General features: G+C 36.9%; 1 protein-coding gene across 4 annotated transcripts in view; it reads left to right on the top strand.

Moving 5' to 3' along the window:
- Nucleotides 1-11,068, top strand: part of YLPM1 (YLP motif containing 1) — a 73,685-nt gene that overhangs the window by 41,056 nt on the left and 21,561 nt on the right. For 3 of the 4 annotated variants that reach the window (XM_029950456.1, XM_029950460.1, XM_029950459.1), the window contains 11 exons: nt 184-604; nt 717-809; nt 1,028-1,223; nt 1,928-2,046; nt 2,935-3,089; nt 7,047-7,109; nt 7,400-7,519; nt 7,988-8,164; nt 8,244-8,327; nt 8,607-8,690; nt 10,873-10,953. In XM_029950456.1, coding sequence (XP_029806316.1) covers nt 184-604; nt 717-809; nt 1,028-1,223; nt 1,928-2,046; nt 2,935-3,089; nt 7,047-7,109; nt 7,400-7,519; nt 7,988-8,164; nt 8,244-8,327; nt 8,607-8,690; nt 10,873-10,953 — 1,593 coding nt within the window. The remainder of the gene's footprint in view (nt 1-183; nt 605-716; nt 810-1,027; nt 1,224-1,927; nt 2,047-2,934; nt 3,090-7,046; nt 7,110-7,399; nt 7,520-7,987; nt 8,165-8,243; nt 8,328-8,606; nt 8,691-10,872; nt 10,954-11,068) is intronic. The other variant, XM_029950458.1, reaches the window with a different exon arrangement.

The following is an 11,068-nucleotide window of genomic DNA, read 5'->3' as shown; positions in this document are numbered from 1 at the left end:
GGTCATGACCTGAGCCAAAGTTGGACACTTAACCGACACCTCTCCAATGGTGTATTTTTAAACACAAAAAGTTTTAAAAAACAACTTTTTCTTTTATGAACAGAAAGTCAGATTTTCATTTCTACTGATGTGTGAAAACATGATCGTGTGCTCATCCACTAAACCATTCACTCTGTTCTCCAGCCCCCAGGGCCCTACAGACCACCCCCTCCTATGGGTAAGCCGCCAGGAACGATTGTAAGACCCCCTGCTCCACCAGTAAGATCGACTGTTCCTGTGACCAGGCCGCCTATCCCAATACCACCACCGCCACCTCCTCCTCCACCGCCTCCACCTCCTCCTCCAGTAATAAAGCCACCGACTTCAACTGTGGAGCAGGAACGCTGGGATGAAGATTCTTTCTATGGCCTCTGGGATACAAATGATGAACAAGGACTGAATTCAGAATTTAAACCAGAACCTGGAACCATCCCAGCTCCTCCCGTGTTACCGCCCCCACATGTTCACCCTTCCATTCCCCCTCCTGGCCCAATGCCTATGGCTATGCCACCGATGTCCAAGCCACCACCCGTGCAGCAGACTGTTGATTATGGCCATGGCCGAGGTGAGTAATGGTGACAGCTTTTTATTTGGGATTCTCAGGAAATCGTTAGCTTCAGCTTTGTCTTCTTTAAGCTTCATTCTTACAGTGTTTTATCCCTGATTTGGTTTACCAGATATGTCCACTAATAAAGTTGAACAGATACCCTATGGAGAAAGAATAACTTTGCGCCCAGATCCACTACCTGAAAGATCAACTTTTGAGACAGGTAGGAGTCCCAGAGAGATCAGTATTTTTAAACCTTTTAGGACCTAATTATCATGTGAATTTGATAAGGTTATCTGGGCCTCCCTTTAATATACCTGGAAGATTCATAAGTTGAATTTAGGACAATAATTTATACTAGTTCTAAAGTTAGATTTGCACTTTTCTGCTTTATTTCGGAAAAGGGATATAGCTCTTACTTTGCACTAATTGTTTTTGTAGAGCATGCAGGTCAACGTGATCGTTATGATAGAGACAGAGACCGTGAGCCTTATTTTGATCGTCAAAGTAATGTCATGGCAGATCATCGAGATTTCAAAAGGGATCGGGAGACACACAGAGACCGAGAACGGGATCGTGGTGTTATTGACTATGACCGGGACCGATTTGATAGAGAACGGCGACCTCGAGATGATAGGTACATGTTATGAAAAATACCCTTTTGCCAGGTGTACAAATTACCATAGACTTAAGTTCAGCAAAAGTCATTGTATCTAAGGGAAATTCAGTAAGTGATGTATACTTCTCATACATGTATGTGTAATTTAGAGAGGGAAAAGCAGTTCCAGACCAAACTGCAGGAAACTATATGCTTGAGTTTTGTGAGCTTGAATTCCAGAGAATTAAATGGGAGATGGAGGTAGCGCATAAGGAAAGGAAATAGTATTGTCAATAAAGGTGCAGTCATTACTTTATTATTAGGCAAATGATGTGTTTTTGCAGTTCACGAGGCCCTTAGATGTGTGTGTGCAACACAGAGCTAAATGGAAAAGTGGGGCACCTGGGCAGTTTAGTCAGTTAAGTGTCCTAATTTCGGCTCAGGTCATGATCTCACAGTTGTGAGATCACACTGCATGCCACACACACACACCCCAACCTCCCCCTCCCCTGCACTGGGCATGAAGCCTGCTTAAGATTCTCTCTCTCCTTCTCTCTCTGCCCTCCCCTCAAAAAAAAATTAAACTAAGATAAGATAAAAGGAAAAGCAAAATAAAAATAAAAATATTGGCTATGTGTAGTAATTGCCCATGGAGAAAATTAGGCAAATAGTGGTATTGAATTGTCATACAGAGACCTCCAATTTTTTTTTATTTTCTAAAGTACTTCCTTTTGCACCTCTAGGAATCAGTCATATCGAGACAAAAAAGACCATTCTTCATCCAGAAGAGGGGGATTTGATAGGCCAGCCTATGACCGGAAGTCTGACCGACCAGCCTACGAAGGACCATCCATGTTTGGAGGTAGAACAGTGCCTTATTAACGATAAGAATGTTGAGAATGCAGACCTCCGGAAGTGTTTCGCACCGTAGCTATGGACTTAAACTTTCAGAGTAAAATGAACACATAGATTTTTCAGAGATGGGAGCATTTTCATCAAAAATAGCTATGTAATTAGTGAAGGAAACATAAATTGTTCTTTGGTATTATTAAAGAAATTTTGGAAAACAGAAACAAAGTGAATTATTATCCCACCACCTTGCATACCACAACAACTATAATTTTGTATGTTGCTTCTTATTCTCTTTTCATGTACATATTAATGAAGTTGTGATCAGAGCATAAATATAATTTCTTTATCATACTTATTCTCACTGATACATAACATATACATCTTTCTATATGTAACCCTATTATAATGGTGGTTCTGTGATATTCCATTGAGTGGATAAAATAGAAGACTTTATTGGACATTTAGGTTGCTTTCAGTTTTTCACTGCTATACCCTTAAACTAGTAATGCATACCGATTTATAAGAACAAGTTTTCCTAAGCTAGTAACTCTTATTCTTCAAACTTTAAAACCAGAAGTTACAGATTGACTGTAAGTCATACTTGGGACTAACCAGCAAAGTGTGTATTATCCTTCTCTGTCCTGTTGCTTAACTTTTTCCCTAAATTTAATACAAAGATGAAGTCAGTATTTTTTGGAACATTTCGTTTGCCCAAAATCATATACCTAGATCTTTTCATTTTCTTGATTTCAAGAAATGTAGATTTACATTACTTTAAACTTTTTCTAAAGTGGCCCCCAAATCATCCTGAATTATATTACCTTAGGGTGAGTGAGGAGAATTAAAATTTTAAATAATTACCATATAAACTAATTTTGTTCAATTGCTGGACCCCTAGGAGAACGAAGAACTTACCCAGAGGAGCGAATGCCCCTGCCGGCTCCCTCACTAAGCCACCAGCCACCTCCAGCTCCACGAGTTGAGAAGAAACCCGAGTCTAAGAATGTGGATGATATTTTGAAACCACCTGGCCGAGAGAGCAGACCTGAGAGAGTGAGTCCTCTGTAGTTGACTGGCTTTCTTGCAAATCAGAAGCTATCAGGAGATCTTTCTAATACCCTGAACTGAATTTCTCTACTTTTCTGTGACATGGTAATAATATCAGATTCAAGGCATCTTATCATCTCCAAATCATCATATAAATTCATAAATTGCCTACCCTATGGAATTAAGAAATTAGAACTTAATTCCTTTGCAAAAACAGATGTTGAAAATTTTAGAAAACAATAAGAACTTGGTTAATTGCATTTTGAAGAGGGAAGGGGAAGTTGATTTGGTTTTATGGTATGTGGAACAAAAAGAGGGAGAATTAGGAGACTGATTTACTTGCACTTATTTTCCTTGTGACCTCCAAATATATATGTTCTTGTTCTTGTTTTGTTGTTTTTTAATTTTTATTCCAGTTAGTTAACAATATTAGTTTCAGGCGTACAGGATCATAATTCAGCAATTACATGCATCACCCAGTGCTCATCATAACAAGTGTACCCCTTAATCCCCATCACCTGTTTCACCTGTCCCCCGCCCTGCCTCCCGCCTTCCCCTCTGGTAACCATTAGTTCTCTATACATAAGAGTCTGTTTCTTGATTTGTCTCTCTCTCTCTCTCTCTTCTTTTTTTCCCTTTGCTCAGTTGTTTCTTAAATTTCATATATGAGTGAAATCATAAGGTGTTTGTCTTTCTCTGACTTATTTCACTTAGTATTATACGCTCTTGCTCCATCCATATCATTGCAAATGGCGTGATTTCAGTCCTTTTTTATGGTTAAATAATACTCCAGTATGTATATATATTTATATATATATGTATAATATATATATACACATCATATTTATGCCATATATAGTATATATATTATACATACCACATCTTATTTGTATATATATAAACAAGTATAAATATGTGTGTATATATATGTTTATGTTATATATAATACGTATATACATATATGCCACATCTTACGCATTCATCTGTCAATGGACACTTGGGCTGCTTCCATTTCTTGGCTATTGTAAATAACACTGCTATAAACATAGGAGTCCATGTATCCCTTTGAATTCATGTTTTTGTATTCTTTGGGTAAATACCAGTAGTGTGATTGCTCGATCATAGGGTAGTTCTGTTTTTAACCTTTTGAGGAACCTCCACCCTATTTTCCATAGTGACTGCACCAGTTTGCATTCGCACTGACAGTGCACAAGGGTTCCATTTGCTCCACATTCTTGCTAACACCTGTTGATTCTTGTGGTGTTGATTTTAACCATTCTGACTGGTGTCAAATGTATGCATTCTTAAATTTATATTGCAGAATAATTAGATTCTGTTTTAGTAAACCGATACTAGAGATTTCCATCAGATATTTTGACTATATATGACTACATAAGCCACTGTTGTAAAGTCTGTTTCATCTATTTGGTTTTACGGTATGTGGAACAAAAAGAGGGAGAATTAGGAGACTTGATTTATTTGGGCTTATTTTCCATGTGACCTCCAAATATATTTGTGGTTGTTTGTTTGTATGATTTCTCTTTTTGCATCCTGTCACTTTCAGTCTTTTTTGTCTTTGAATCTAAAGTTTGTCTCCTTTAGGGAGGTGGGTGGGAGGTGGGCAAAATGGGTGATGAGTATTAAGGAGGGCACTGGTTATGATGAATCACTGAATTCTACTCCGGAAACCAGTGTTACACTACATGTTAACTAACTAGAACTTAAATAAAAATTTGAAAATACAAAATAAAGTATGTCGCCTTTAGAAAGCACAGCATATAATTGGATCATGTTCTTAAGACAGTCTGACAGTTTCTGACTTTAACTGGATTGTTTAATCCATTCACATTTTATTGTCCTTATTGATATAGTTAGCTTAATTCCATTCTTGAATTATTCAGTTGTATAGAGGTAAAACTGACTTTTATATATTTAAATAAAATTTTTTATGTTTATTAATTCTTGAGAGAGACAGAGAGAGCATGAGCAGTGCAGGGGCAGAGAGAGGGGGAGACACAGAATCCGAAGCAGACTCTAGGCTCTGAATTTTCAGCACAGAGCCCGACGTGGGGCTCAAACTCACAAACTATGAGATCATGACCTGAGCTGAAATCGGATGCTTAACCGACTAAGTCACCCAGGCGCCCCTAACTTTTGTATATTGATCTTATATCCTGCAACATTGCTAAACTCTTTTATTCTAATTAATTTTTAGTGGTTACCCTAGGATTTTTTATATACACGGTCAGGTCATCTGCAGATAGAGAAGGTTTAACGTCTTTTACAATCTGAATGCTTTTTTTTTTTAATTGCCTCATTGTCTGGCTAGAACCTCCAGTATAGTATTGGATGGATGTGGTGAGAGTGGACATTCTTGTTTATTCTTGATCTCAAAAAACTTTCCGTATTTCACCATTAAGTATGATGTTAGCTATGGGTTTTTAGTAAGTAGATGCCTTTTATCAAGTTGAAGAGGTTCCGTTCCCTTCCTAGTTTGTTGAATGTTTTCATCATGAAATAATGTTGAATTTTGTCAAAGGCTTTCCCTGCATTAATTGAGATTTTTGTGATTTTTTGTTTGCTTTTTAATGTGTGTGATTTTATTCTTTTATATGTCATTTTTTTATTCTATTGATAATGATATATATGTTGATTACAGCAATTGGCTTTTGGATGTTAATTTGCATGCCTGCGATAAATCCCATTTAGTCATGGTATATAATTCTTTTTATATGTTGCTGGATTCCCTTTGCCAGTATTTAGTTAGGGATTTTTGCATCCATATTCATAAGAGATATCTATAGTTTTCTTATGTTGTTTTGTCTGCTTTTGGCATCAGGTTATCTGCTTGATTTGAAATGCTGGTCTCACAAAATGAGTAGGGAGTTCCTTCCTGTTCTATTTTTTGGAAGAGTTTGTAAGGAGTTCTTTAAATGTTTGTTGGAATTCAGTGATGTAGCCATCTGGGCCTCTGAGCTTTTCTTTGTAGGTAGTTTTTTGATTACTAAATCCATCTCTTCACTTGTCACGGGTCTATTCAGATTGGTTTTTTTCTGGGGACAATTTTCAGTTATCTTTGTCTTTCTAGGGATTTGCCCATTTCATCTAAGGTGTCTAATTTGTTGGAGTACAAATTTTATTTCTATACTGGGGGAGGAGGGGAAAGAGGTGGTGGTGATGGAGGAGGCCACTGTGGGGAAGAGCACTGAGTGTTGTATGGAAACTAATTTGACAATAAACAACTTAAAAAAAAAAAAAACAACCACATACTGTGGGTATCTACCCATTTCAAAAAAAAATTTTATTTCTATAAAGTTTGTAACCATGTCACTCCTTTCTGATTCTAGTAATTTGAATCTCTTTTTTTCTTTGTCTGGCTAAAGGTTTGTCAATTATGATGATCTTTTCAAAGAACCAGCTTTTGGTTCCATTGATTTTTCTTTATTGTTTCTCAGTTCTCTATTTTATTGACTTCTGCTCTAATATTATTTTATTCTTTCTGCTTTCTTTAATTTGTTCTTTTTCTAATATCTGAAGGTGGAAGGTTGGGTTATTGACTTGAGATCTTTCTCCTTATTAATGTAGACATTCATAGCTACAAACTTCCTTATAAGCACTGCTTAAGCTGTATCCTGTAAGTTTTGGCATTTTTATTTATCTCAAAGAAGTCTCTGATTTTTAAATTTCTTCTTTGACCTATTGGTTATTTAGGAATATGGTGCTTAATTTGCACATACTTGTGAATTTCTCAAATTTTTCCTTACTATTCATTTCTAATTTAATTCCATTGTGGTCAGAGACATACTTGATATTATTTCTATCCATTCAAATTTGTTAAGGTTTGTTTCATGGCCTGTCATATGGTGTATCCTGGAAAATAATAGGTCACTTACCTATGAGACCTAATTGTAAAAAAAAAATCTTCCCCAAGTAATTTTTTAAAAATTTTTCATTATGTTTCAGATTGTTGTCATAATGAGAGGATTGCCTGGCAGTGGAAAGACACATGTTGCAAAACTTATTCGAGTGAGTATGGGAAAGCCAAAGAACTGGTTGCTTTTGTAGCCACTTTCTTTCCTTCATGCAAGCGGTGTGGTAGCAATCCAGGCATTGCCCATTTGATCCATTTTTATTGGCCCACGTGGGAGACGCTGTCCCATAAAAATGTTATTCTGCTTAGACAAGTATTTTTGCCTTCGCTTGATTTGAAACCACAAGATTGCATATTATTTAGCCATGGGAAGGAACTTTGGTGTGAACTTTCATTAATACATTCTATAAATTCTCTTTAACTCTCTTGACTGTATGATTCTTAGGATAAAGAGGTAGAATTTGGAGGACCTGCACCCAGAGTCCTAAGCTTGGATGATTACTTCATCACTGAAGTGGAAAAAGAAGAAAAAGACCCAGATTCTGGAAAGAAAGTGAAAAAGAAGGTATGGCATAGTCCTTTCAGATTACATCTTGATTGATTAATAGTATTGAAAGGAAAACATATTCAGAGAGTAATGTGGCTTTTTTTTAATGTTTATTATTTTTGAGAGAGAGGAGAGAGAGAGGAAACGAGCAGGGGAGGGGCAGAGAGAGAGAAAGAAGGAAACACAGAATCCAAAGCAGGCTCCAGGCTCTGAGCTGTCAGCACAGAGCCCAACGTGGGGCTCAAACTCATGAAACACAAGGTCATGACATGAGCTGAAGACAGAGGTTCCACTGACTGAGCTACCCAAGCGCCCCAGTAATACGGCTTTTTTGAAGACAAAGACTTCTCTTTTTTGAACATGAATTTTAGTACTTAGGTGTGAAGGAAAGACTACAAAGTTATCTCTATCCTGGTACTAACCAGGGAAGAGGTTTAGGAAGGTTCTTTGTCTTTGCTAACTCCATATCTCTCTGGGGTGTCGTAGGTAATGGAATATGAATATGAAGCTGAGATGGAGGAGACCTACCGCACCAGCATGTTCAAAACTTTCAAAAAAACTCTGGATGATGGCTTTTTCCCCTTTATCATCCTGGATGCCATCAACGACAGAGTTAGACATTTTGACCAGTTTTGGAGTGCAGCAAAAACCAAGGGATTTGAGGTAAAAGAACTTTAGCATACTTTGTGTTGTCATGTACATGCTACATTTGTTTGCTTAGTGACTATTCATTCTTTCTTAGGTATATTTGGCTGAAATGAGTGCAGATAACCAGACTTGTGGCAAGAGAAATATTCATGGAAGAAAGCTTAAAGAAATAAATAAGGTGATTTTTGGAAACATAGGAGATGTATTCTAAACTTCATTTTGTTTGTATGATCACTGTTGTCCGGAAATAATTGTTTATCCCCTTTACTTTCAGAAAATCTTTTCTACCTTCTTTAGTAAATGTTTCTTATCCTTTGTATCTACGTGAAATAGGTGTGGCCTACTGCTTCCTGGAACTAGCCAGTTAGACTTTACAGTATTAGTTAAAATTGTCTTAGATGCTCACTTAGGCTTTGAGTAGTTTCCCAGGATAACTTGACCTCCTGAATTTCATTAGATGGCTGACCACTGGGAAGCTGCACCTCGTCATATGATGCGTCTGGACATTCGTTCTCTGCTGCAAGATGCCGCTATTGAAGAGGTGAGTACCCTTTGCCTCAAAAGCAGTGCAAAAGGGACCTTTTGTGCACCTGCTTTATTTCGAAAAAATTTTAAACTACAGAAAAGTTGCATGAGTAGTATAATAACACCTATACAACTTGCATTGAGATTTACTGATTGTTAATATTTTGCCACATTTTTCTCTATACAGATAGATATGTCTTCTTTCTACTACTGGTATCAGTGTTCCTGTGGAACCATTTAAAATTAAGTTGTAAACCTCATAACCTTTAACCCCTCACCCCTAAATACAGTATTTGAGTAGGTATCTCCCGAGAACAAGGGCATTCTTTTAACAGAACTAGGAGTCTAAATTATCAAATTCAGGAAATTTAATACTGAAAAAGTACTATATTCAGTAATACAAATTTCCTGAATTAAATTTCCTGAATTATGTCCATGTTCACATTTCACCACATGTTCCCATAATGTGCTTTAGAGCAATTTTTAAAAATCCAGGACTTGGTCCTTTAAAAATACTTTCTCAGCCATGTCATCATCAGGAAAAACAAAGAATTTTTGGAGAATATAGGCCAGTTGTTTTGTAGAGTGCCCCTCAACTGGGTTTTGTCTCAGTGTTTCCACATGATTAATTTTAAGTTCAGCATTACCAGGGATGTTACCTAAAGTGATACAGGGTCCCTAGTGCATCATATTAAAAGTCATATGATGTCAGTTTATTCCATTCCTGGTGATTGAAATGTTGATCACTTGGTTGAGGTGGTATCCATCAAAGTTTTTCTACCTTTGTCCCTTTGTAATAATCTATAGGGAGATACTTTGTTAATATCCTGTTCCTCAACAGATTTTTCACTTATTGATAATTTTTGACTAACTCAGTTACTAATTCACTGGAAGTGAATCTTTATCATGGAAGCAGAGAGATATTTTTTTAAATCAGTTGTATACTTTGATTTGACAACTGTGAGTGAGAGTTTTCTACATTTAATGTTATCATCGTGTTTTTATGTGTTTTTGTCTCCCAAAGTCATTCCTCAACCCGTTTCCTCTGGTTTCTGCCTTAGCCATTCTCCAGAGACTTTCTCACCAAAGATATCCATGACAGTAGATAATTCTCACTTCTCTTTCTTACTTTTGCAGCCACATATGACTTATTTGACCCATGTCCACCTTCTTGACAGCATTTTTCTTTTGGCTACTGTGAGTCCACCTTCTCCCAGTTTTCCTTCTGAGTCTCTGGCCATCCCTTTCAGTCTCCTTTGCTGGCTTTTCTTGCTACTCAGCCCTTAAATGTTGGCGTTCTTTAGGGCTCTGTCTGTCAGAAGCTCTTATCATTCTGTGCATTTGATACAGATAATCTTTCTGGTAGCTTGGATTGCCACATATGTGCCCTTGATACTAAATCATCAAGACTGGAATGAGTTTTATCAGTATCTTAACACTAATTATATCTTAGTAGAGGGGTTATGGGTGACTTTTATAATTCTACCATTATTTTCCAAATTCTCTACCAAAAAACATATATTACTTCAGTGCATCTCAAATGCAGCCTATCCAGTATATAAATCATACAAACCTATTCCTCTTCTGGTATTCTCTATCTTAGTAATTAGATCTACCAATCACTTGGTAGCTGAAACCCTGACTCTTAGTACCTGTGTTACCCTTTGCTCTTTATTCTGTTACAGCAGCTTTCAGCCTTATCCCTCCACCATGTAGCCAGGCTCCAAGCTCTGTCAGGTTTACCTTATAAACAGTTTTCTAGTCCATCTCCTCTCTGTTTGCATTGCTTCCATTCTGGGCTAAGCTACTATCATCATACTTTTCACTACGTCCTTTCTTACATTTTGAAATTTGAATCATACACATGTTTTACTTGATTATAAAATACCTGATAAAAGTTTAAAAAGGAATCCTAGTAACCCATAGGCATTCAAAGCAGTAACCATCAATTTAGAGTAGATTATTATTCTCAAATTCATAGGGAATTATAAAGATGGATAGCCCAGGAAAATGAAAGGCAGGAATATCATTCTCTCTTTTATAAGTTCCGTTTCATAGTTTAGGATTTAAACTTCCTTCAGATGTAACAGTGAGTCTGTGCTGTCTTGCTCTGGGCAACTGTGCTTGGTTCAGATCTCAATAAGGAACTCAACATTTTTCTAAATGTTAACTCATTGTTTTTTCTTGGGATGGTATAGGTAGAGATGGAAGATTTTGATGCAAATATTGAAGAACAGAAAGAAGAAAAGAAAGATGCAGAGGAAGAGGAAAGCGAACTGGTAGGAGACAGACCAACCACTTTGAACAAAGTGTCTCTATTAAAGTCCTTAAGGGTTTAATCTCAGATCTGTGATCAGATTACTGCTGTTGATATGCATCTGAATGGTCAAAGTT

Source organism: Suricata suricatta, chromosome 9 (genome assembly GCF_006229205.1).
Source record: "Suricata suricatta isolate VVHF042 chromosome 9, meerkat_22Aug2017_6uvM2_HiC, whole genome shotgun sequence".
NCBI classification, from domain to species: domain Eukaryota; kingdom Metazoa; phylum Chordata; class Mammalia; order Carnivora; family Herpestidae; genus Suricata; species Suricata suricatta.
This window is presented reverse-complemented; position numbering and strand designations above follow the sequence as displayed.